We start from the raw sequence: 27,559 nt of genomic DNA, 5'->3' as shown, positions 1-27,559 counted from the left end.
TTCCTTCCTTTACCCCCCTGCCAAGAGCACAGGCCCATTCCAGTCTGCTTCTTCCCCCAGTGCACGCACCTTGGTCGTACCAGGGCAGGTACCAGGGACAGGAAACATTGACAGTGCTGTTGGGCTGTGCATCAGGCCAGCACGAGTACTTGTCAAAGGTTCGGTTGCAGACCAGCTCTGTCAAAGAGAGGAGAAAACTTAGGATCTGTGTGTGATATGGTGGTAGGAACAGCGGGTTATATGTGTGTCTGAATATGTGTACAGCTTCGCAGTGGCGTATCATGGGGGGTGCAGGGGGGGCCGGCCGCACCGGGCGCAACATCTGGGGGTTAGGGTTAGGGGGCGCAAATCCACGGGTTAGGGGGCGCAAATCCACAGGTTAGGGGGCGCAAATTACTTGCCTTGTCCCGGGTGCTGACAACCCACGCTACGCCACTGCAGCTTCGTCCTTATTTTTTACTCTTTCTTTAATTAGGAAACTTTCCCCACGTTAATGTCCTTCACGTGTTTCATCAACCAGCAGAATTTGCCCTTGGGACACATATGGGACCCTTGTTGCCAGCTTCACATGCATGTGTCTGCACACACAACTGCCTAGTAATTCATCCACAAACCTCACCTCCACCCTGCCTCAGCCTACCCTTTGTGCTCTACTGCTGTCTGAAACAGTTTTTACAGCAACTTCTTGAGAAAAAGAAAAAGAACCCCTCATCTTTTGCGTATGCTGATTTATGAAACAACACTTGCCTCTGGGACCCAGCACTGTAGGTAGCTCATTTTCTCCCTCAAGCTTGGCATAGGGCCGTAGCATAGTGGTAGGGAAAATGCTTTGCATACAGAAGGCCACATGTTCAATCCCTGACATCTCCAAGTAGGGCTGCGAAAGACGCCTTGTCTGAAATCCTGGAGAGCCACTGCCGGTGTGTGGGGAACGTTTGACCCTCCAGATGTTGTCGAACTACAACTATCAGCCCCAGCAAGCATGGCCAATGGACAGGGGTGATGGAAGTTGCAGCTGAGCAACATCTGGAGAACCAAGGGTTCACCACACCTGGTATAGACTCTACCAAGCTATCATGGTGGTCTGATTCAATGTAAGGCAATTTGCTATGCCCCTTAAGCTTCCAAAATTCTTGTCTCGTTTCCACAGCATGCACAGATGCATGTGGTCCCAGCACTCAGCTGCTCATTGCCTAGCAAGGAGGCTGAGCTTAAACAAACAAACAAGCAAGAAAAGCAGCTGGGTGGAAAAACTGACCAGTGCCTTTAAATGTCCATTGCACTTCAGAGTGATAAATGTCCAACCCCCTCCTTGCCCCCACCCCCAACTTCAGTGCTCTGATGCCCAACCTCCAGGGGGCGCTTGTCTCACCAGTGGATGGTGGCAGAAGGCTCATGTTGTGGTAGCACTCTTCGCTATAGGCCTTCCAGCTCTCAAAGAGGAAGTCCATGATCTGGGCTGAGGGTCCCTGAAGGAAAAAAGACAGCAGAAAGGAGGACCGGCCTGATATATATGTGCTTCTCAGGCCTGGGATGGAGAGGGGCTGGGAGGGTTGGAGACCAAGGCCCTTACCTGAGGGCACACCACCAGTGCCAGCAGGATACTGAGAAGACGTGGCTGGGACATCCCTCTGCAGGGCTGCAAAGCCGCATTGGGATGTTCCCAGAGCTGCTGGCTGCCTACAGAATGTCCTGTGGCCGGTTTAGCAGAGCCCTGCGAAGGATAAGATAGAAGGAGAAAAGAGGAGCACTTAAGTCTTGCAAGTTTCTGACTGCCCTTCTGCAAACTCTAGGCTCCAGTACCCTGGCTCCAAGGTGGATGACGCACTCTGCAACTGGGTTTGTTGGGCTACATCCAGGAAGGCTGTCCAGTGTCAGGAAATTCTGGGCTGACAGGGACCTGCTAGGAGTGAATATGGCCACCGCAGCCTCCGCCCAGATCAGGTGCTTGGTGCTTGTTGGTGGTTTGACCCTGCCTCTGGTTGGTGCAGGGAACCTTCTGACCCTCACTGCAGCCAGGAGGAATTGAGGACGCCCACTCTAGGGGGCTGCTTCAGATGCCAGTCACTGTAACAGGAGCCTGTTTAGGGGTGGGGAGCTATTTCAGGGCTGGATTTGGGTGCAGGCCAAGTGCCCAGGGAGACTTGATCCACTACAATGCAGCACAGGGGGGCTGCCCTTTTCTTGCTCGTCTCCTCAGAGCAGCAGCGTGCAGAGACTTCCCTGCCCCACAGGCAAGCTTGCCAAAGTCTGCAGCCGGTGCTGGGGAGCAGCAGGTAGCCCAAAACAACAGAGCAGGAGAAAAGTATCCCAAAGCCTTTGCATAGCTAGGCTAGACAGTGGATCTCTTATACAGTCGTACCTTGGATCCCGAACGCCTTGGTACTGGGACGTTTTGGCTCCCGAATGCCACAAACCTGGAAGTGAGTGTTCCGGTTTGCAAACGTTCTTTGGAACGCAAATATCCGATGGGGATTCCGTGGCTTTGGATTGGCTGCAGGAGCTTCCTGCAGCCAACCAGAAGCTGTGCTTTGATTTCTGAATGTTTTGGAAGCTGAATGGTCTTCCGGAACGGATTCCGTTTGACTTCCAAGGTACTAGCAAAGGGAAACATGGGTGCCTCTGGGGATAGGATGAGCCCTCTCACAGGACACCTCTGTCTATGGTATTGATTGGCAAAATAGCCTTGCCTTGTAGCCAGAAAACAGCAGGTGTATGAGACAGAAAGAGAAAGGGAGACAGAGATGTGGGGAGTGGGGAAGATAGCAAAGAGTTCTGGAAATAATGGCTGCATACACAGCATACATTTAAAACGCATTCCCCTTCTCGAAAGAATCCTGGTAACTGTCGTTTGTTATGGATGAGGGTAATTGTATCTCTGTAAGGGGTAGACGACAGTTCTCTGGATTTGGGATGTGTCTGTGAAAAGGTGCTTTGAATGTAGGCAGTACACTCAGCCAATGTATCTGGGATCCAGAAAACCAGTAGGATTGTGCTGGTGGTTCTGACATTGTGCTGTCTGCAGGGATCCAGCAAAGGACAGTGTAGCTGAGTCATCCGTGGAGTGGTGCAGGCAGTGACAGAATGCCACACTGAGGTACCAGGGGGCTGTGTGTGTGGTGTGTGCAGTAGGCAGTGCACGTGGGAAGGAGGGTAGGGCTGTTTGCGCCTTGAGTGGTGGGTGAGATGAGGCTTGCTGAAGAGGACACATGCCCCGATGCCTGGAGCCCTGATCTGCTCATGGACAGTGGCTTGTGCATTCCATCACCATGACACTTCCTGCGCTCCTGACAGCAGGGACTCTCCTGATACAGAGTCAACTTCTCCCCACCAGTCCGTGTCTAGGAAAACATTTCATAGGGGGAGGGAACGAGAGGGAATGTGCCAGTAGCGCTGCCCCTGGTCTGTTTACAGCTCCTGGCATAGCCCAGCTTAAGGCCAACCAGGCTGTTAATCATTAACGCCCTCCAGGGATCTCCTGGCTCCAGATGAACCCAGGGATGTTGTTGCCTCCTAACCCCACAGCCTTCATCCTACTGCCGACAAAGGCCCCCATGTGTTCAGAAGGCTGGACTCCTTGGCTGAAAGACTGCTGTGTGTCCTTGTGGGCGGCTGTTGGGCAATGCCCGCCGTGCTGGCAACCCATCCGGGATAAACTCAGATTCACACCAGAGCTAAATCCTTCAATCCCTCTCTAATCTGGTTAAAGGGCTCCTGAATGGGATCACAGTGCTCCGGACACAAACCAAGTATTCTTGCCGTGTGCCTTGGAACAGACGGGCCATGCCTTTGGCCCAGATGCGGCCGGAACTTTGCTGGGATTGCGAGAGTGACCTTCCGGCTGTCCTGTGAAGCCAAAAATAAGCACTTGGCCTAAAAATGCCTGTTCTGCCCTGGAATGAAAGGCTCCTCGTGATCCACTAGGTCCATTCTTCAGCATGAGCTGGGCAAGAAACAATGGAAAGATCCCTGCATACGGAGGGCTTACTTTCCCAAGGGCTACTTCCCAGATTGCCAGTATTTACAGAATCTACACAGAACTCACAGGACCCTCACTGTTATGATATAGATTCAGCTAGCTAGCCGTGTTGGTCTGACGCAGTCGATATAAATAAAAAAATAAAAAAATTGTCCAGTAGCACCTTAGAGACCAACTAAGTTTGTTTCGTGTGTGCATGCACACGAAAGCTTATACCCAGAACAAACTTAGTTGGTCTCTAAGGTGCTATTGGAGAATTTTTAATTTTTTTTATTTGTTATGATATAGAGAGGGGTAGAGAAATGGCAACATAAAAAAAAATAGGCCAGCGGTGGGGGAGCTTTGTGAGGCCATTGGCCAAATTCCCTTCTTAGCAAACTTCCATGGGGCCACATTCCAGTGCTGGGCAGGGCCTGAGGCCAAAGAGGGCAGAGCAATGAATATAAACAATTCCTCTGTACAGTAGACTAGTGTCTAGTCACTTTCACACACCCCTCTCTGTTCGCTACCCAGACAACCAAGAGGCATTATCAAAGTGCAAGGACACATTCCAGCCAGGCAAAGCCACTCTGCATTGGCTCCCAGTACCTTTCCGAGCACAATTCAAAGTGTTGGTGCTGACCTTTAAAGCCCTAAACGGCCTCGGTCCAGTATATCTGAAGGAGCGTCTCCACCCGCATTGTTCAGCCCGGACACTGAGATCCAGCGCCGAGGGTCTTCTGGCGGTTCCCTCATTGAGAGAAGTAAGGTTACAGGGAACCAGACAGAGGGCCTTCTTGGTAGTGGCGCCTGCCCTGTGGAACGCCCTCCCAGCAGATGTCAAGGCAATAAACAACTATTTAACTTTTAAAAGACAACTGAAGGCAGCCCTCTTTAGGGAAGTTTTTAATGTCTGATGCTGTACTGTTTTTAATATTCAGTTGGAAGCCGCCCAGAGTGGCTGGGCAAACCCAGCCAGATGGGCGGGGTATAAATAATAAATTAATTATTATTATTATTATTATTACTCATGGAGGGTGCAAAGCAGGGCCGGTGAGGGTTGTGGACTGGGGAGGATCCCAAGGGCCAAAGACAGGGGTCTGGAGGGCTGCATTTAGCACCTGAGCTCCCCTACTCCTGGGATAGGTTGTGGCAATATACAACTTCAGAATTGTTTTTCAAAATGTGAAATTCCTTTGGTAGGAGTCAGGGCAGTGATGGCCTCAGCTGATTGTCAGGGCTTTCATAGTTCTGTTTGTAGCGCTATGTGAGCCCCAACAATCAGCTGACTATTGGCACTTGGGCATAAATTGCAGAGCTCTCTGCATGGACATGTGGGCAAAAGAGGGGGCGAGGGTCATCTGGTGCCATAGTGACGTTAGGTGATTGAGATGTGGGGCTCTATTGTTGCTTCAAGTACCTGTTGTTGAATACTCCAGTTTCGGGTGGGCAGGGGGCTCAGTCACAAAAATGATATGGGAGGATGGGGGATCAGTGTTGAAAACCCCTCCCCAAGCACTGCGGCTCTGATCCATTTTGCCTCTCTCCCACAGTAGTTAAAAAGAAACAAAACACAGGCGATCCAGTTCCTAGATCGTTGGTGTCATGTCTAGTTTTGTCCTGACAATTGTAGTGCCTTTGGACTATGAGGATAGTTCAAAAACTAACAAGCCCATTAAAGGTAAAGGGTAAAGGGACCCCAGACCATTAGGTCCAGGCGTGACCGACTTTGGGGTTGCGGCGCTCATCTTGCTTTATTGGCCGAGGGAGCTGGTGTTTGTCCGCAGACAGCTTCCGGGTCATGTGGCCAGCATGACTAAGCCGCTACTGGCGAACCAGAGCAGCGCACGGAAATGCTGTTTACCTTCCCGCTAGAGCGGTACCTATTTATCTACTTGCACTTTGACGTGATTTCAAGCTGCTAGGTTGGCAGGAGCAGGGACCGAGCAACGGGAGCTCACCCCGTTGCAGGGATTCAAACCGCCGACCTTCTGATCAGCAAGTCCTAGGCTCTGTGGTTTAACCCACAGCGCCACCCGCATCCCGTTAACAAGCCCATTACAAAATCACAAATGGAAGTGTGCTTCAACACAAACAAGACTTTTCTTCCATATAAGCACCATTCGCTCACTTATTCTGGAGAATGCAGGCAACATTCCTTCTAAAGTCCCTCTACGTTTCTCTGCACTGTCGGCTCACAGGCAGCCATTCTTACACTGTACATTGCAACGGCAGCACAAAACATTCAGGCAGCACTGCTGCCTTACCCAGTTTTCAGGTGGCATTCATGGATGCGGCTTGTGTGTGATCCTTGCCCCGTCCCCTGCCATTATATCCAGCTAACCTCCCATGCTCTCCTCTGTGCTACTCTGCTAGTGTTCTTGGGTGTAAATGGAAAACCTCGAAGTTTTATTGCTGCTTTCTCAATTTCATCAGTCCCATAAAGATTGCACCACGTGCAATTTCCAAGAAATAAGGCTGGAACTAGCAAAACACTGCTAGTCTTGGAGTTAATAATAATAATAAAGTACATAAAAATTGGTGGTGGTTGTCTGAAAGCATTTGGAGGGCATACTGATTTGTAGCACTAAAAGAAGTTCTGGCATTTGGATACACCCCAGTTTTTAGATTCTCAAACATGTGCTTTCAAGATTCTGCTCTAGATTCATTCTGCACTTCATTCTGGAAATGCATACTTTTGATGCGCCAAAAAGAGCACCCTGAGAGCCAAAGCTAGAGCTTGACTGGTCAGGAAGGAGTGAGTGGCGCATGTCCAATTCCCCCTATCTCTAAGGGACATTTTGAAACCTTTCAGAGCTTGTCAGAGGGACAGTAACCAGCCCATAGTCTGGAGGGCTGCTCCCAGGACTATCCCTCTATCCCTCCTCCCCTCCTTGTGCGGTTATTTTTAGCCCTGGGAAATCATGTTTCCTTAGAGCAGTCCCTAATTGCTGCTTCTGTTTGGGAGCTGGGAAGCTCATTGATCAGGAAGCCAGCAGCGCCAGATGCTGCTTTCGCTCCTGGGCTGAGCTTTCTCCGTATTTAGATAGTAGGACAGACAGATGTGTCTGTCATGATGAACCTTGCCTTGGTGGCAGCAGTGTGCAAAAGCTTTTGCTGGGGATGTGGGCAGCTCTTGCGATTCCAGATCAGGTTGGCCCAGGTCCCTTGGCTAGGGATGATCCCTACTGGAAAACTTCTCTACCTGGCAATATCCACCCCACCCCAATGCCACCCTGTGGAGCCAGGATTTATAAGAGGGAGTTCCCCACCTGCGTGTTGCTGAGCCACCTCCTTCCCCACCACTGGAACAAGTCCCCTTGTGCTGCCTTTCTCAGACTGTGCCCAGGCTCCTGGCCTCAAAGTTGACAGGAAGAGACTCTTCAACTGGATTGCGAGTACCCCTGGTTGTTGACCCATGGCTCACTGCCCCAGGGAGCCCAAGCCCTCTGAAGTGGCTGTAGTTCACATAGGAATCACTTCCAAAAGACAGTGGGATGGCGGGGGTGAGGAACCAGTCCTACTCTTCTTCTCCCCAAAGGTGAAGGCGGACATTTCTCCTTATTTAGTGTTTTAATATTGCTCTAAATAAATAAACGGGACGTGGGTGGCGCTATGGGTTAGAGCCTAGGACTTGCCGATCAGAAGGTCGGCGGTTCGAATCCCCGCAACAGGGTGAACTCCCGTTGCTCGGTCCCAGCTCCTGCCAACCTAGCAGTTCGAAAGCACGTCAAGTACAAGTAGATAAATAGGTACCGCTCCAGCGGGAAGGTAAATGGTGTTTCCGTGTGCTGCTCTGGTTGCCAGAAGCAGCTTAGTCATGCTGGCCACATGAACCGGAAGCTGTACGCCGGCTCCCTCAGCCATTAAAGCGAGATGAGCACCACAACCCCAGAGTCGGTCACAACTGGACCTAATGGTTGGGGCCCTTTACCTTTACCTAAATAAATAAACAAGTGTCCCTCCCTTGCCTGAGAAGCCCCTGCTGCGAAGGCACTGGAATGCCTGGCTCATTCACGCACCACAAAAGCTGCAGATTTCCAAAAGGCTGAGTGCAGAGACCTCTGGCCTAGATCCCTCCTCTATACAAACAGCTCCCGTTTGTCCTGATGTCTCCTCCCTGCCACCCCTTAGCCCAGCTGGACAGATCACCCTCCTGGCTCAGAGGAGCCTCTTCCTGCCCCCAACCCCAGCTGTGTCGGAGAGGGGTTTTCTGGTCTCCGGCCAGCTCCGTCCTCAGCCACCTCCTAATGCTTCAGGGAAGCTGCAGGACTGCCCAGGACCTCCTTTGTTGTCCTCTAGCCCCAGACACACTCCTTTGGCTCTGCCCCATAGGGAAAGAGAGAGGGAAGGGGGGATCCATTTGTCTCCCTGCTCGACCCAGCTGTGATTCTGAATGATGTTTTCCCTGCCAGAGTGGCCTCTCTTTTCTGTGCTTGGCTAACGTACTCTAATTAGTATTGCAGGCTAATGACCTTGGTCCCTGGAGACCCCAGTGAGAAAGCGCCTGGCTGGAGCCACAGTTGCAGTAAGAACGTATCGCTCATGGGAACAGAGCAAGCTGCAAGATACAGAGGCAGAGGATGCCTCCATGCTCTGGCCACAGGAGGTCTACCTGCAACAATGCACAAAAAGGGAAGAAGTTCCCACCAAAGAAGAATGGATAAATAAATAATGGATAAATAAAGGGATGGCAAAGTTAACAGCTAGAATCAGAGAACCCGGTGGTGATTGCTTTGTGGAAGAACAGAAACCTGTTTTAGACTATTTAAAGAAATATTATAGTATGATGAAATCATGATCAGGATTTGAACTATGAGCACCAGAAGGAATTAGAGATTATTGTATTGTTGTTATGATATAAGAAGGAGAAGCTAGGGCACAGCAAAGGGGAGTAAATAAAAAACACCAAGGAAAATGGGGTGGGAAGTCGACAAAACAAAAGAAAAAATATTATGTATTGGAATGTATATGTGATTTTTTTTGAAAATTTAATAAAATATAACCAAGAAACGGCAAAAAAAGAGAGCCTACCTGCAGCGTGTACATTTCCTGTTATATTATAAATATTAGTGGGTGGGAATGGGGCTGTCATTGTACCTAAACTTGATCTATCTCACGGGTTTGTTGTCAGAATAAAATAACAATACATTGTAATCTGCTCATGGGTTAAGATCAGACAGAAATACAAAGAAAATAATGCATTAGTCATGAGAGCTAGAAACCTTGGGTGAGAGCTAATATTCCCAGCAAACTGAAGTAAGCTAGATGAGCACTCTTATCCACATTAAATGCACCAGTTTAAGAGATTAGCACCTTGTAAGGTTTAATTATCATAACGTAGTCACCTGTGAAATGTTATACAACATTTAATAGAGAAGCTTTCTACCAGTCAATTTCAATCTCATTTTCTGTTTCTTTGCCTCAGCAAATTAGTCAATTATCTGCTGTTATTCCCCCTTACCCTTCGTCTTAAATTTCCTTAGATAATTATTATTAAACTTTATTCGGGAGTGGGAGCCTTTTTTGCTTTCAGAAATTGCTGCAGCTGTGATAAACTGCAGAAACGCAGTGACGCTTTTGTATTGCAGAAGAACTTTCGGTGCCAATAACAAGAGTATTCTAAATGAAAACGCAGTATCATCCTCAATCTTAGCGTGCGTTGTTGCCAGTAAAGGAGAGAGACTGCATCAGTTCTCCTTCCAGAATGGGAAGGTTGAGTATATATTTATGCTGAATTTGCTGCTACTTGAGAAATTCAGATACACCCCTGTCCAGAGATGAAAATTTGTTTTTTAAGATCTCTAGGCCACTCTTGGTGGTTTCCTGGTGAAAACGGATCCAGAAAATTTGGGGGCTGCCCTAACTGGCAGATCTGCCCACTGTTACACAAGTCTTGGTCACTTCTAGCCTGGAATGTTGCAACACTATACATGGGGCTCCAACACTGGTCATCTGCCTCACAAAGAAACAGAGTCCAATTCTAGAGAAAAAACTCAATGGTGGCAACAACAAAATAGCTATCCTGATTTAATGTGGGTTAGATGAAATAGTCTGTGAGGTAAGTCAAGGAGCGGGAGGATAGCTGTATAGAGAATATGTTACGGGCTTTACAGAAATAAATAGCTTAGGGGTAACATCAGTTATTATTGGGAGAGTCCCAGGATGCTTTGCAACATATGCAACAACAGGGCATGCTCACACTGTCCATTGCCAAAGGAAGATGGAGAGCATTACCAACAGGAGTATTGTACAGTGGTACCTCGGGTTAAGTACTTAATTCGTTCCGGAGGTCCGTTCTTAAACTGAAACTGTTCTTAACCTGAAGCACCACTTTAGCTAATGGGGCCTCCCGCTGCTGCCGCGCCGCCACCACGCAATTTCTGTTCTCATCCTGAAGCAAAGTTCTTAACCTGAAGCACTATTTCTGGGTTAGCGGAGTCTGTAACCTGAAGCGTATGTAACCTGAAGCGTATGTAACCCGAGGTACCACTGTACTGCAAAGTACTTAAAGGACTCGGGGGCACGAGCCAATGCATAAAATTTGCACAAAATATTGTTTTAAAGTTTAAAAAGAAGAGGAGGGAAGAAGGGAAAGGAGATCCAGAACTGGTGCAAAAGACCTGGGACCTGGGCCTCTTGGATTGCCTCCAAACAATACCCATATTTACAAAGGAAATCTGATCACAAGCATTAAACCAACAGGTATCGCTGTCTTTCCCCCCTTCCTCTTAGGCCCCTAGGGCCACCTATTCCTCCAGTACTAGATTTGATATCCCTGACCCAGCTGGCTTCCTACCATTAGCCCCAAGCTGGCTTTGCAGAGCCATCTGGAGACAGTTTTGACCTACATGCCTGGCACCAGAGGGAGTTCTCTGGGTTCTGACATATCAGACAGGAGGTAGAGGTGAAGCAAGTGCTTGAAATTTAGTTGCTGAAGAAGATGATGATGAGTGTAAAGATACATCACTACAGCAGGATTGTTTTCAGAAGGCCACCAGAATCTGCCTTCAGAGAGAGATGGTGTCTTTTTCGCCCGCTGCCTAACTTTGACAACTCAGCCAACACTGGCAAAAACTTAATTGGTCCAAGCTAGGCTAATCCATCATGTTTTGGGTGGCAAGGGTGATAAATGGGGAGGCTGTTGCTCAGGCTCATGGTAGTCCATAATAATCCATTGTACTTCTATAGTGTTGTCTGTGTTGTTCTTTTGGGACTTAGTAACTCCTATCCAGGCTTGCCAGATCACATTCTAGAGCTCTGTCGTATGGATCTCCAGGTTGTGATCTGGCAAACCTACTCAAATGTCCTGGTGTGCCCCACTCCCCAGTTCACTCTTCACGTTCATAAAAAGTTTGAGGCTAACTCTCATACGTGATATACAGAACTGAACTAATGATGATACCCAGCCATCTGTGGACAGAAGAGCAGATGTATCAGAGACCCTTCAGATGTCTTCTATTGTGCACTCATTATGATTTGTGCTCACAATGGGGCAGTTATATGCAATCTGCTTTCAGCACTGTTCATGCCTGCAAAATGTCCACAATCAGTGCATGTCCCATAACTTACTGCTGAGTTCCTGTATAAATCTCCAAGGTTGCAATCCTAAGGCTTGTGGAAGAGGACAAATGATAGCAGTTTGTCCACATCATCCTACCTGTGTCCTGCTGGGCCATCACCCCTCTTGCACTTCTCCATCCTTTCCCATTTAAAAAAATAATAATTCCCTCTCATTGGCAACAATAGTGTGCAATTGTGCACAATGGGGTGTAGCTCAAGCACCCTGGGATTCCCTTCTTGTGTAAATAGACCAGAGGCACAAGCATTGAATCATGATCCTAAGCTAAAAAACCTCTGCAAAATAACCTTGGGCCTTTGTGACTGTAAGCAACAACTTATTCATCTCCATCAAACATACTACCAATGTGTCGCAAGATAAGGGGCCAGGGAGTGTGCGTAGGACAACAACAAATAACCTTGATAGGTCAGGCAAGTCACTGTGCACATACCACCGGGCCTCAGGTTCATTAGCCAATACGAACTGGGAGAAAATTACCTACACCTGATGATGAGTTAGACCCTAACTGTGAAAACAGAACCTATCTGTTAATCCTCTCCCATATAAATTTTCCTTTCTGCCTTTTAAGCACAAGCCCATCCCATCTGACTGTTCCTTGTTACCATTTCAGAGGACAAGGGGGAAAACACCCTAAATATATTGCCTAGAAAAATTTGCCATAGGGTGGGGGAAGTCCTTGCCTGAATTTTAGACAACACTATAAGCTAACTTTTCACAGAATCCCATGTAAGGAGTACTCTGTGCACAGCTCTCGGGCTTTGGAAAATGGATGGAGTAGCCCTGAATACACCTTCAGCCCAATAAGCCAGGCCACTGCAAGATCCCTGAGCCCCCTAAGATTTCAGCTGAGCTCTTCATTCTTCCTATTTCTGCTTTGTCCTCCACAAATGATGAAGATACCCCTCTCTTCTCATCTCACAAACGCACTGCTCATCAGCTGCTAATATAGGATCAGATTGGAGACCCTGAAGAATTTATTTGGCAAATGTAGGCAGCGGGAATCTGCCCATTATTTCCTCTCACATTCTCATTTTTTCCAATCTTAAATTCACTTCTCCACATTTCCACATTGGTCTGCATTTAAAAAAAAAGTCCTAATGAAAGTTCATCAGCATTTCTCCTAATATACATATTTTGTATGTGATTTTGCCTAATAGCTGCGTTCTCCAATACAATGCACTTTTGTATGTTATGTTCACTAGTATATGCATTTTTATGCACGCTTTGCCCTACTACATTCATTTTTGTGAACACTACTTGGTTGGAGAACTTCTTTGCAAAATTCAGAGAAGTGCAAATTTTGATGGATACTGGCTGTCTTTTGGTTTTCACGTTGTTTCTGAAAGTGTGACTCAGGGTGATTTGCTTTTAAATGCAAACTGAATTGAATTTCTTCCCCATCCCTAACTGTAGGGCATCAGGACTCCTAATTTGAAGCCCTGCCCTAAGGAGATTATATAGGCCATAGCATCCATTGCATCAGCCAAATAAATCTGGACAGTCAAAAGTGTGGAAGCTAGAAGAGGAAGGCTAGAAGACTCATTTATTGGAAAGAAGCTGATGGTGTATAAAGCGTGAACCTCAGAAAGAGCTGGGCTGCACCCAAAAAGACAGCAGTATGTTCACTGCATGAGGGAATGATTGAGATCTGCTGAAGTAATAGGATCCTGCTCCCCACACCAGTGACCCCATTCCCCCACAACCAAGGTCATTTGTATTCTACACAACCTGCTGTGTGCTATGGCAGCTATGAAGGATCTGTCTCCCAGCTTTTCTGCTGTTGGCTTGATTTGAATTCTAATACAGTGGTACCTCAGGTTAATAACTTAATTTGTTCCGGAGGTCCGTTCTTAACCTGAAACTGTTCTTAACCTGAGGTAACATTTTAGCTAATGGGGCCTCTCACTGCTGCCACGCCACAAGCACGCGATTTCCATTCTCATCCTGAAGCAAAGTTCTTAACCTGAGGTACTACTTCCGGGTTAGCGGAGTCTATAACCTGAAGCGTCTGTAACCTGAGGTACCACTGTACTGGTTTTAATATGTAATTGTTTATACTTGTTTATAGATTTTGAGCCAGTGTACCGGTTAGAGTGTCAGAGTAGGACTTGGGAATCCAGGCTTCAAAACCCCACTTAGCCATGAAGCTACTGAGTGAACTTAGGACAGTCATCATTCCCAAGCCTAACCTACCTCAATGGTTGTTCTGAGGATGTGAGAATCATGCTTGCCGCCTTGAGTTCCTTGGAGGAAAGGTGGGATATATATGTGATAACAACAAATAAATGCATTTATTTGTGTAAACCACTCAGAGGTTGTTTATGGCAAAGGGCATAACAGAAATTTATTGAAGTAATGTAGCATTGCTGAATAAATTTATTGAGGAGTAAATAAAATAAAATCCTTATCACCTTCAATCTCAGCTGCTCCAAGACAACTGTCTACTCCCGTCCCTGGCTGGCACTATTCACAATTCGAAGAAAAGGGCCCAGGAATGGATGCCTGCTTAATGCATATGTTGTTGCAACAGAGATTCCTCTACGACTTGGAAGCCATGGCACTTCCACTGATACAGTGGCAGGAAATACGCACGGGAAGCATCCCTCTCCTGGAGACTCTACCTGGGCAGGGACATTCCCTTGTTTGCTTGGATATGGGTATCAGAGATGCACTTGGCCCCATCCTGCAGGGTTGGTCTTTCTTGGCCTTTGGCTTTCTGGCAATTCAGTAAATAAAACCCCAGCCCAGCTGTCCTGGAGGAAGTCCAGGTAACAAGGCCATCTTTTCTTTCTCTGGTCCTGCTACTGCCTGTGTACAATGTGCACTGGGCTTATTAACTTGGAAGGGACAGCAGTATAAACATCCCTTTGAAAACACAGGGCAGGCAGTCTTCAAAATGCAGTGCCCCATCTTCCCAGAGGAACCCCCCTGCAGCAAACAGAACAACTGGTCCAGAGTACAGGTGGAAATGGCCTTGGGGAAAGGATTGGAGGGAGTCTGAAATGTTCTGTCTGAAACCTGCTAAGAATCTTAAGCATTGCTTTGCTTCGATAGACCAGTGGTCCATCTCATCTGGTACAGTGGTACCTCTGGTTGTGAATGGGATCCGTTCTGGAGGCCCGTTCGCAACATGAAAAGAACGCAACCACACGTGGGTTGCGATTTGCCGCTTCTGCGCATCCGCTTGACATCATTTTGCGCTTCTGTGCAAGCAGCGAAACCTGGAAGTAACCCTTTCCGGTACTTCCGGGGGGCCGCGGGACGTAACCTGAAAGAACGTAACATGAAGCAGACATAACATGAGGTACGACTGTACTTTTTATCTCAAAGTGCTCCACAAAAGCTCACAGGCAGAATGGTGAAGGTGGGCCCCCCTCCATTGTTGTTATTTACCTGCTCTTCACCTTAAGGTCCCAGGAAAAGGTGGTTCTGGATAGACCCATTCTCCATGAATATATAAATTGGCTTGAAAAACAAAAGCTTAAATAAAATCCATAACTAAGGGTGAGAGGATGTGGATGATGCTGTAGCAGCCCTGCATCTTCTCCATTCTCCCTTATAATTTCCATAATACAGGGGCTGTGTAATGTGCGATAAAACCACACTCATCAGTTTCCCTGCTCCTCCCACTCAATTGGCTGCCACTTGCAAGGTGTGGGGTGAGAAGTGGAGCATGATAAAGTAATGCTGTACATTTTGGATTATTATACATTAGTGCAGATGATAATGAGACGAAGGACTGCTATTTTCAGTGCCAGCTATGCATTCTTTATGGCTCCTTCTAATAGTGAATTAAGCGGGTGGGTGCTGCCGGGATTACAACTAGAATAGAGATACTGAGAAACAAAAAGGAGGTATCAGGATCCTCAGGGGATCGACATGCTCTGCAGAAGCACATTTTAAAAACAACAACTAAGAGGGCACCTTCCCACAGAAAACAACCAAATGAAGACTGTGCACGCTTTAAGGAGGGAAGATACACTGCAATATTGTGTTGCAGGTCTCTTGTTCAATGTTAATTCCATCCTTAATCATGCCTTACTTAATTTGTCTGGCCTGATTCTACTGCCACCCAACATTCACTGGATGAATCCTGAGTTATAGTATCATGAGGAAGAGAATGCCTCCCCATTCACTGTCTCTATAACACAGAATTTCACCTCTTACTTTTGACACCTTTTTTCTAAACCCAAATGCATTCATCTTTTTACGCTTTCTATTTAAGGAAAATGATCGTTTTAACTGCCTTTTTCTGTACCTTTCCTAGTACTGTGGTCGTCCCTTTCAGATGCAGAGATCAAAACTGAACATGCCATAAATAAATTTGCTGCTTTATTCTTTGTCCCTTTCCTAATAATAATTCATAATACTGTACATTCTGTTTACTGCCACAGCACACTGGGCTGACATTTTCAATGAAATCCCTACTGTGAACTCAATATCTTTTTCCTGAGGAGTTACAGCCAATTCACCATCAGCTGGGGAATTTAGGATTTTTATTATATTTTTGTTCCAGTGGGCATCATTTTGCTTTTACATTGAATATTACCATGTTTTGCTGTTTAGGAACCTTTTAATAGTCAAAAGCTTTAAAAATCTCCATAATACCAACCAATTCACACATCTATATCTTTGTTGACTTCCCAACCCTGACCAAAAAATGATTAAAGCTTGATTTAATTCTGTTTCTTCCGAGGCTACACGTTTAATAGTTCTAGCTTTAATAATGCTGCTTCCACCAATTTGCCTGGGTCAGATAGCTAGGCTGATAGAAATGCAATTTCCTGAGACTGTACCCTAAAAGATCCTTTTTAGAAATTAGCATTCCACTAGCTATTAACCCTGTGGTATGAGGGTCATTTTGGTTTAGAATTACCTTGAAGATGAACAACTTCACATTTTGAGTTCTTTAATAATTATTCAGTGAATGCCACCTGGTCCAGGTGAGTCATTTAAATTTGTCAACTGAATTCCATTAATGTTGTTGTTCTTTGTCACCTCTGGGTAGCAGAGGCTGCTTCCAGGTGGATTTTATTTTGGTAGGATTGGTGTTCCTCACGCACTCATGTTTGGGAGTTTTCCTGGCATCTGGAGAACATTGTTGATATCAAAATCACACCTTGTCTCTTCTCCACACTTACCCTTTCCATGAAAAAACCTGACAAGTTTTAAAAACAACAACCTGCTGCCAGTAACCTGTTTGCAATATCTGAATGATCAGTTTGCAACAGTAAGCTTCCATCTGGAAACACTTGTGGTTCTTCAAACAATGTGCAAAGCAGACACGGTTCGATTTCCTACATGTTGGGTGCTATAATCCCATTGACAGAACTATCAGGTGCCTGTTGTGTTAAGCTTATTTATTTTCCTTATTCAGAAGAGCATCATAGTTCTGTGACTCAGGATTTCATTGTACACTAGTTTAAAGCTCAAGTACAGCCCAATCCTATGCTTGTTTACTCTGAAGTTTGATAGTGCTTACTTGTACATAAGTGCACCTAGGAAGACACCATTAGTCCTTCCTTTCAGAACAATGCCAGTTCTATGGCCAACCTATGGGAAAGACACCACCGTTTCTGATAATTTTATATTTTCATCTCTGTGCTGCAAACTATGCATATGCTTTAGGCTTTTGCAGTAGGACTGCATGAGTGGTTTCTGAATTCCAAGAGGTGGGTGGGATTGTCTCTTGAAAAAGAGAAGGAGGAGGAGGAGAAGAAGAAGAAGAAATAGTGCTTCTGTAAAAAAAAAAGGGGGGGGGGGAGAAAAACTATGCCTGGTGAAAGAAGGATGTGCTGCAGCATCACCCATGCTGGGAATGTAATGCAGTACATTCTCTCTTCCAGACTCTTCTCTCAGCAAACAAGCATCAAAGCTGCTCTGATCCTGCCTCCCCCCCCACTCGCGCTCTCTCTCTCTCTCACACACACACACATACAATTTCACCCATCCCCTCCCCTTGATTGCTCAAGAGAGAGGCTGTGGGGAGAGGAGGAAGGGGGAGGCTGCTCTCTTGTTAAAACACAAAAGGATTAGCCCCTAGTGCGTTAATGGCACAAACCTTGAAGCTACAATCCAACCGCAGCAGGGGCTTCAGTGCTTGGCAGGGGAGGGGATGTCTGAGGCAGGAACTGATGCGAGATGCCAACAACGTAAGGCTGGCTCTGCCACTAACACCCCATTTCCCAGTAGGGATCAGGTGGCTTCAGCCAGTCTTAGGGGGAGAGTCATTAGATCCATCAACTACTTGCACCTCTGCCATTATCCCGCTATTTTGGTCCTATGAGTGCGCACACCCACAGACCAAAGGCCTCATGGCTCTGTTTCTGCATCTTAATTTTGATCTTCATTACCCTCTGCTGTCCCCACCATCATCAGCCTCGGCTGCAGAAAGAAATAACGGACTAAATCATAGTGATGATGATGAGAAGTATCTGATTAGCTGGGACAACTCTGATGTCACAAACGGCCGGGGTAATTCAATTTCCACAGCACTTTTCTTGTATTTAGCTGTGAAACAGCTATAGAGGTTGACATTTCAACATTACTCAGATGTGAGGGTGCAGGGTTTTGTTTGTTTCTGTTTTAATATAAAAATAGGCCAAAGAAAACTTCAGACAACTTTATAAGTGTTTACACTCTAATGTAAAAAAATGGTACTATAACGTAAAATGACTCTTTAGGGATAGGTGAGCTCTTGATTTCAACAGCTCATCTCCATGAGTATCCAGAACCCCTACTATGAGGCAGAGGAATGAAAAGAGCTTCCTCAGTATTAATGATAATCCCCACACAGCACCTTGTATTGTAAAATGTGATGAGACGCTTCCTGGCCTTGGGAGGTAAGAAAACAGCAACAGCCAACTGGAGAGAAAGGAATAAAATGAGAGTGATCAAAGGACAATTTGGCAAGATAGCAAACGCAGGCAGGCAGGTGACATTCCCTATTTGGCTAACTGCTGCTGGACTACAAATCCCATCATCCCCTGACCACTGTCCATGCTTACTGGCGCTGATGGGAGCTGGAGTTTCCCACCCATGATTGAAATGAAGGAGGCAAAGTCCGCTTGAGTGCTGACTCCTGCCTCATTGGTCACTTTATCCCACATAGGGACACAGACTGTGTGCTGTAAAGGAAAGTGGCTAAAGGGAGAGATGGTCAGCAGTTTATACTAGAAAGAGAGCAACACCCATCAACCCCAGCAGGCCTGGCCCATGGTTGGGGGTGGGGGGAACTGTAGTTTAGCAACACCTAAAGGGTCCAAGATTAGCTATCCTTGATCTATGAGAGGACATGCCAGCTGCAAAAAAGGCTGTGTGGCCTTTTCAGATGAAAGACGTCTGCCACCAGTTAGATCTCTAGAAACAGATCTGCTGAGAAAAACCATCTTCTGTCTTACAGCACAGAATCTCTGACTTCATCCCACAGTGCAAGAACAACACCTGTAAACCACACAGAGGGCAAAGCAAAAATGTGTCACTACCGCCACAGTTTACTACTTCCTGTAATGCCAAAATCAACGCTCTTCTAGTCTCACATATATTGCAATAAGGCAAGGGTGGGGAACTGGATATGGTCAGAGGGCCAGATCCTTATTCTCTGCAGGCCAAGTTTGACAGGTAGGTGGAGCTGCTCCTCTGTCAGCCACCTGATGCCATAATGACATTGGGTAACCTAGGTTTTTTGCCTGTGTGGTTTGAAATCAAACCATGTGGGCAAAGCCACAGGCTCATCACCTGACTGCCAGGACTTGTGAATCCCTGTACAAGGTGGGGTTGATGAAGGGCTTGGTACTCTGTTGCAGGTAATCTCTTTCAAATTCCATCAACTCAGGCTGAAGAGCTGGCACAGCCTTCTGAAGAGCCAACTGTGCCTTCCCACTGGCAGCCTGTTAAGTATGGTGAATGGCCAGCACAACTGCTGGAAAGCCTTTTAAGGAGGACATGGCCAAAGGCTTTACAGCCCAGGTATCCTGCAAAGAGCATTTGCTCCAGCTATATGAACTGCAGAAGGATGTCTATGTGGCTCTTCTTATTTTGGTAGCTTCCTGGGCTCATTGTCACATTGTTTGAGGCTGAATATTTAATCTCCAGGGATGCGGGTGGCGCTGTGGGTTAAACCACAGAGCCTAGGATCAGAAGGTCAGCGGTTCGAATCCCCATGACGGGGTGAGCTCCCCTTGCTCGGTCCCTGCTCCTGCCCACCTAGCAGTTCGAAAGCACGTCAAAGTGCAAGTAGATAAATAGGTACCACTCCAGCAGGAAGGTAAACGGCGTTTCCGTGCGCTGCTCTGGTTCGCCAGAAGCGGCTTAGTCATGCTGGCCACATGACCCGGAAGCTGTACCCCGGCTCCCTCGGCCAATAAAGCAAGATGAGCGCCGCAACCCCAGAGTCGGCCATGACTGGACCTAATGGTCAGGGGTTGCTTTACCTTTACCTTATTTAATCTCCAGCCCATTTTCTCTTTGCTTTGCTAACTCTACATGGAATTGATAACTCACTGGCTCAATGGGAAGATTTGCTGCTGCTTTGCCAAGGTAAGAGGCTAGTGGCAAGGGGGCTTGCTGCTGCTGCTGCCATTGCACATCTGGACACAGTGCCTCTGAAATAGATACATCTGTGTCTGCTCATGCACAGACCAATTGAGTCCATGTTAGGTGACTGTTGAATCCTTTTCTAAGCAAACACCCAAACCATGAGCCTGCAAGACACAGAAAAGGCGGCAAAGGATCCTCTTCATCCTCCCAGCATGCAACTTGACCCATCCGTGGCTGCCGTCTGCTTGGGGGCTGGTGACGAGACACACCCCCAACTGAAGGGGGCAAGATTGGAGCAGTTGTTATTCTGATGCACCAGGCAACTTCCCAACTTGCAAGGTCTCATAGTGAGTAAGACTTGTTCAAACAGGATACTTTGCAATCACTCTGTTGACACAGCCCAACTCGGAGCAGAGGCACAAAGGGCACAGTGGAGAGGCTGAGACTGAACCTAAAGGACCCTGCTCAGGGCCTCCCATCACTGCAAATATCCCCACAGAACCAAGTGGTTATAGCTCAGCTCTCACCCACCACCATGGCCCTTGTGATGCAAGGAACAGCGCTCAAGAATGCCTAGCTGTCTGCCACTTAGCGGGCAAGCACTGATGCCAAGAAGCACATGTGCAGGCAGAACTACAGGGTGTGCAAAAGACTACATACTGCGTCCCTTGCAGGCTCAGCCCCAGAAGACATTTTTCCATTCAGAATCTGATAGGCAAGTGTGTGGTGTAGTGGTTAGAGGGTTGGACTAGGAAAGGAAGAGATAGTTCCAGGTTCCAATCCCCACTCACTCAGCCAGGTGAGCCAGTCACACAAGCTAAAGCTAACTTAGCTCAAAGGGTTGTTTCGAGGATAACCTTGGAGGGTAGAATTATGTAGACCCCTCCTTGTGCTCCTTGGGGAAAATGCAGAATAGAAACGCTGCAAATGAATGAAGGCAGATTTCAATCCATTTGTATTGGCAACTTAACGCAAAGCCCTGCCAGAATGTTTTCCAGAAATTGTTGCCTCTTGAAAGCATGTAAAAACACATCCACCTGACACCAGTGGTCTATATCAAGGAGTATATAACATCCCCAAATAAGTAGGTGACATCCACAGCCAGCTAGACACAACAGAAGAACCAGATTTGCTACTTAATTTGAGTTGGAACCTGTTTTTGTCAAGCCATAGGTTCTGCTAGAGAAGCTAGTCCTGGATCCTGGAATCTGAGGTCCAAATCACACAACTGGAGATGGGTGCCCTTATGCGGATTGAGTGAATCTGTTCAATCTTTTCACCAAGCAGTGAAACAATGGTGCAATAGGTTCTCTAGACTCTCCAGTCATAATTTTTCAATGCAAGCTGAGATTTTACTCTACTATTGCAGTCCAACTACAAAGCGTTTATGATGCAGCAGTAGAACACCAGGAGACTTTTCCCCCAGTTGTGATTTGAGCATTCTGTGAAGCAATCACACAGCCAAATCCAGCCCAAGATGCAATCAACTCACTCAAACTGGCAGGGCTGTGTGTACGGAGTCTCCCAAATACTGCACTAGTAGGGGTTGGGGTTCCTTTTTTCTTTCTTGTTCTGGTTATCCAAAGAGAAGAGTCCATGCCTCTTGAGCATGCACAAACTCAACAAGTCTAGCCTGTCCCTCTGTTTTCATTGGTGGCTACAGAATAAGTTTTCCTGGTTAGAGGGCCTGGCTTCCAGATAGGGCTGAACTCTGGCCATCATTTTACAAATTAAGCACCAGCCGCCAACCAAGCACAAAGCTGAAACACTCTAACAAGCTTAACAAACATATCTAACGAGATATGTTTCCCAGAGTCTTATATTGAGACTTATGCCAGATGGGGGATCAGAAATTAGGATTTTCATATCATCCATGCTACATGAGGAGCTGAATTATATCAGACAAATGAATGGGTGGTATCATGATACACTGTCCTCCAATTACACCCAGGGCATTTTGTGGCACACAGAGAATAGACTCTTCACTGTGTTCGCAGCCAAACAGTGAAAAACATCTATTCTGGGCCCCAAGCAGCAGAGGATTTGATACACAGGGCAAGAAAAATATGTGCTAAAGGTAAAGTGGACAAAGAGTATGGGAGATTGTCACATCGGGTCTCAAAAATCCAATAGGTCAGGACTGTTGGGAGGGGATAGATAATGGGGATGTCTTAACACACTGAGTGAAAGGCAGTATTAGGTGAATGAGTCTGGGAAGGGCATGTGCATTTGAAAATCTTCATAACTGCAATTGCAATGGAATCTGGGGTGTCAAGACATCTTTCTTTTTCCAATAATTTCAGGTTTACTTTAAAAAAGCAACACTGAAGTTTCTAGTCATCAGCATTATGGGGGGGGGTGAAAATGTGCGGACAGTACTTTGTGAAAACGTTGTGAAAACGTAAATGGGGTTTTTGGCAGCCAGAGGCAAGGAAGTCTGTGCTCTGTATATCTCCTGTCCTATCCCATAAATGCCCTTCAAGACCTTTGTACACACTGTTCTCTGTGTCATGTGTTTCTGCCACCAAATATTTAAAATTCCCTAAAAACTGGCACACAGTATCACTTTTTTAAAAAAAAAACTAACATATTTCTGGATTCACATCATGTTGAAATATTTGCATCTCTGCATAATTTACACAAGTGATCCTTGGAGAATTGCAGGTTTCTCATTAAGAGCTGGATTGCTTTTAAGTGCATAAATCAAGATCACATTACAAGAATTTGCTACTGGTAATTTGCTTCTGCTACTGCATTTTGGAAGGGTGTAGGTGGATAGATTTGGGGGTCTCAAATTTCAGCGGCACCACCTCCTCTCACATTCCATTCTACATCATAGTTGCAGCGCCCCCCCCCTGCGGTGTCCCCGAGGTTCTGCGCCCAGTGCAACTGAACCAGTCACACTCCCTTAAATCCACCTCTGTGGATAGAAGCAGAAATAGTCACAAAATGTGCTGTCAGTTCCACCTGATGGGACCATACTGGGATGGGGTTGGAGCTGAGGACTGTACAGTGGTACCTCGGGTAACAGACGCTTCAGGTTACAGACTCCGCTAACCCAGAAATAGTACCTCGGGTTAAGAACTTTGCTTCAGGATGAGAACAGAAATCGCGTGGCAGCAGCACAGCGACAGCGGAGGCCCCATTAGCTAAAGTGGTGCTTCAGGTTAAGAACAGTTTCAGGTTAAGAACGGACCTCCAGAACAAATTAAGTTCTTAACCCGAGGTAGGGGAGATTCCTGCAAGGCATTTTAAGAAAGGTCATATCAATGCTCCATTCCATGATATAGAACCAAGAGGTTAATTAAAGAGAGACTGTCTGCTCCCATGCAGCTTTTCCAAGAATTTGCTGTACATGTCGTCACACTCAAACAACGGAAACTGAATCTAGCAAGAAGCGGGGCTGTTACCTAAACTCCACTGCTGTTCTGGGCTTGTACATAAGGATCAGAGGTCAGAACTAACCCTGAAAGCCAATGGGAAGCGATTTCTACTCCTCGTGCACACACTAAGAGGCTGCCATGATTGCTGCTACAAGTCTCTTTTTGGTTCCTATCCTGCCTCACTAGTGACACTGGAGGAGCCAGATCCCCACAGGCTGCAATTCTGTCCTCACCAGCAATGTATCCAAGGCAAGGGAGTTAACCCAACACTGTCCATCATAGCAAGAGAAAGGCAAAAGTCAGGCTTGCTTGGGATTTTAATATCTGGTGTCCTGCAATTATCCTGCCTTGGTGAGTGCCACACACTACTCTTGCTATAGGCAATTTAGTGAGTTTTGCATGAGATCGTGTGTTTACAGCAGTAACGTTAACAGTAATCCCAAGCAGGATAGGGTGGACTCTGAACCAATCCATTCCTAAATATAAATCTTTAGAAGTTCATTTATACACTGGTCACCATTTTTAACACCTCCTATTTGAACAACAACAGCATCTGTAGGGGGAAATCCTACTTATCCTTCCTAACTTCCCCAAGTTACCAATGTAGGATTATACCGCACATGCCAAGTGTTTAGGACAGATTTGCCTGAATGGGTAACTGGACCAGTATACTGTACAGTATTACTCTCCCTTATGCCTTGTGCTCCAATGTTCACCCCACTTTTGCAGAGATGGGTATAACCATACTTAAATTTAGTATTCATTGAACCTGCTGGGCTTACAGATCTGTTTTTTGTTTAGCAGTGTGTCACATTAACCAGAGATTTTCATATGGATGTTTTGTGATTTTGCAATACAGTGCATAACACATTAAAACAAACATCCCTGTGCCTCGGGTCCTTATATATTGTAAAAGTGGCCGTTCCAATTCTGTTTCTTCCTTAGAATCATAGAGTTCAAAGGGACCAAAAGGGTCACGGACTAGATAACCCTTGTGGTCCCTTCGAACTCTATGATTCTAAGGAAGAAACAGAATTTCCATGCAGGTATCTTTTTGCCCAACATGTGGGTCGAACCCACCACCCAGAGCATAAGAGTCTCCTGCTCTAACCAACTGAGCTATCCCAGTCATACATAAAGTAAAAAGGATTTTTTTAACCAATTGGCTGTCGTCTCCGGAATTGTTTTTTTCACCTTTGGGTTATAGTTCACACGGGGCATGTGTTTGTCCATTCAACAGGCACACACACTCTCCCCTCTGCCACCTTTTCTCCTGCACACATAGCAGATTGCCATTAGTATTAATTAGGTTCAAGTTCTGCTAGGTGTTACGTGACTGATTGTGTGGCTGGGTGTCTGCAGGAGGCTGTGGGCAGGAGACAAGAACATAGCCCTGTGATGTGATACTAGCATGGAGGAGGAGGAGAAGCAGGGCAGAAGAGGAACTGTATGTACTGTGTAGATGTATATATGTGTACACACCATAGCTGTCAACTTTTCCATTTTTTAAAGGGAAATTATTCTGAATAGGATTCCTTGCAAGAAAAAAGTTGGCAGCTATGGTACACACACACACACGCCTGGCCATAAGCACAACTCCATGGTGGGTATATGTGCCCCCTTTCTCAGTGGCCCCTTCCATGCCTTGGCTTAATGTGACTTGTGAACCCCTCTGTGCCTCCTTTCATTCCCCCTCATCCATGCAGTGTTCTCCAACTACTACTGCCCCACACTTTCTCTTCCAAAAATCCAGAGGTTCCCTGTGCAACTGATGCAATTCTCCTGTTTGGGTTTTCAAAGCAAAGGGCATAAAAAAACTGTGGCATGGGCATAGCCAGGATTTTTTTTTGGGGGGGGGCAGAACCTTAGTTAGTTAAATATTTTTATTGATCATAGGGGACAGCTGACCCCCCTTGGCTATGCCCATGAACTGTGGACTAGAAAACAAGGCACTATCTATTTCAGGGCTGGTCAGACCTCAGGCTTGCAGGATGTGCTTGGTGGTGGTGGTGGTTTAACGGGAACCCACAAGATCCACCAAGTGGAGTCAGTGTAGCATTAATTCAGATCCAGGGAATTAATTTTGGGTACCAGAATGAACTGAACTCACAGCCCTTCCACCTGGAAACCACTCCTGGTTACCTTCAAGCATTCTTCATTTGGCAGAGTAATTTGGGGTCATCTCGTTTTGCTGCAGCCATTGCTGATCAAAGGGGAGTTGGAAATCATACCTGATACTGTTTGCTCTTGGGAAGGGAGGAAAAATTGTGTTGCTCTTAAGAAGTAGCTAAGGAGGTCCTTGACTGACACATGTGTGTGTATGGTTATCTGGTCAAGGATTACCCTGTGTGTCCAGAGACAAGGGCTGCTATACGTCCGGATTTCCCAGGACATTACAAAGGCAGAGTTGATGTCTTTTGGGGTGTCCTGTTTTTTTACTTTATGAAATATGGCAACCTTACCACAGACTAGCAAGCCAGCAAGGCAAACTGGGTGGTGCGTGGCATATTCTAACAGGCTCGCTAGAAATTGTGCCAAAGTTGACTATATACTTGGCGTCCAAGTGGGTCTCTGACCTCTCGGGAGAGGACGCTGCTCCCCTTTTAACAGTTGCAGAATCATAGAACTGCAGAGTTGGAAGGGACACGAAGGATCAACTAGTCCAATCCCCCACCCTGCAGTGCAGGAATGTATAGCAGTCCCATATGGGGACTGAACCTGAGACCTTGCTATTACCAGCACCACGTTCTAACCAACGGAGCTCTCCAGAATTCCCTTCCCTTAACCCTCGACAAAGCTGTCCCGCTATATTCGGCTGCCGTGTGGACGCCCCGGACCGAGGCCGTTGTCGCCTCGCCTCCCCGGAGCGCAAGGCAGGGACGAGGCTGGCTGTTGCATGTGCTCAGCTCCATCCGGTTCACCGCGGGGAACCCGAGGCCATAGCTGTCAACGTTTCCCCCTTTTTAAGGGAAATTCCTTTATTCCGAATAGGATTTCTCGCAAGAAGAAAAGGGAAAAGTTGACAGCTATGCCCGAGGCTGAAGGGGAGAAGAAGGGGGGGGAGCGAGAGCCCCCTTCCACACCGAGCCCAGAGAAAGCGCCTCCGGTGCCCCTGGAACCGGCTGAGGGATCTCCCCGCCACGCGCTCGCGCCCCTCGACGTGACCAAAGGAAAAGGAAAAACCCGCGAAGACGGCAGCCCTCCTTCTTCCCTCAGCCGCCGGCCCAGACCTACCTGCCTGTGTGGCTTCAGTTCTCGGCGCTCCCCGTCAGGCGCATCGCAGCCGGGCAAAGGGTCGAGGAAGTTCCCCGCCAAGGGCTCCTGAGCGCTGGCGCTCCGCTCAAAACTTTTGCCAGAGCCGCGGCTCAATGCAGCCTCAGTGACCGGCTTCGGGGGGAGGGACCGGCGAGCTGGGGGGTGGGCGCCCGGAGGGAGGGGAGGAGGAGACAGCGGCCGAGCCTCTTCGCGGAGCAGCAGGTGCGGGCGGGCGGGCAGCCGGAGGGGCGCCGCGTTCTCCCCGCGCCAGGGAAGCAGCTCTCCAGAAAGGGACCTTCCCTCCTGCCGGAGTCGCAAGCTTTCACCCGCCGTTGCTGCTGCTGACGCGCAAAAGGAAAGCGAGACTTGGAGGTGTCAGGGAGGGCTGCGCAGACCACCTCCTCCTTCCTCTCCACCCCCCCACCCCGCCCACCCCAACTTCGGGGGAGATCGGCAGCCGAGGCTCAGGCCGCCTCATTCTTCCCAGGGCCTCGCGTCAGGGGGCGCCATCCTGTTCCTGGGACGCGTGTACTCTTTGAGCGGCATCGGGGAAAGGGGGCAAAGGGCCAGGCGGTCATCAAGCTCAAGGCCTTCCTCTCACTAATGTTGTTTCCCAAACTTGGGTCTCCAGCTGTTTTTGGACTACAACTTCCATCATCCCTAGCTAGCAGGACCAGGGTTAGGGATGGTGGGAATTGTAGTCCAGAAATAGTTGGAGACTCAAGTTTGGGAAACCCCTGGATGAATCAGATGGGCTTATGGTGAGGTCTGGAAGTATGCTTCCCTACCTAATATGGCTTGAAGAAAGCTAAGCAGATCAGCCCTGTGGTCTGAATTGTTAAG

The 27,559-nt window shown here is 47.3% G+C and overlaps 1 protein-coding gene across 2 annotated transcripts in view; it reads right to left on the bottom strand.

The window, feature by feature from the left end:
• Positions 1-27,248, bottom strand: part of GCGR (glucagon receptor) — a 42,097-nt gene extending 14,849 nt beyond the window's left edge. The window contains exons 1-4 of one of the 2 annotated variants that reach the window (XM_083727627.1): positions 26,696-27,248; positions 1,574-1,714; positions 1,373-1,469; positions 70-177 (exon numbers count right to left, since the gene is read on the bottom strand). In XM_083727627.1, the coding sequence (XP_083583753.1) occupies positions 70-177; positions 1,373-1,469; positions 1,574-1,627 (259 nt within the window). In that variant the 5' untranslated portion in view covers positions 1,628-1,714; positions 26,696-27,248. Of the gene's footprint in view, positions 1-69; positions 178-1,372; positions 1,470-1,573; positions 1,715-1,828; positions 2,034-26,695 lie in introns of those variants that run through there. The other variant, XM_083727628.1, reaches the window with a different exon arrangement.
• Positions 27,249-27,559: the final 311 nt, after the last annotated feature.

This window comes from Podarcis gaigeae, assembly GCF_964106915.1.
Source record: "Podarcis gaigeae genome assembly, chromosome: 2".
Lineage (NCBI taxonomy): Eukaryota > Metazoa > Chordata > Lepidosauria > Squamata > Lacertidae > Podarcis > Podarcis gaigeae.
The sequence above is the reverse complement of the archived record's forward strand: the minus strand, read 5'-3'. Positions and strand labels throughout refer to the sequence as shown.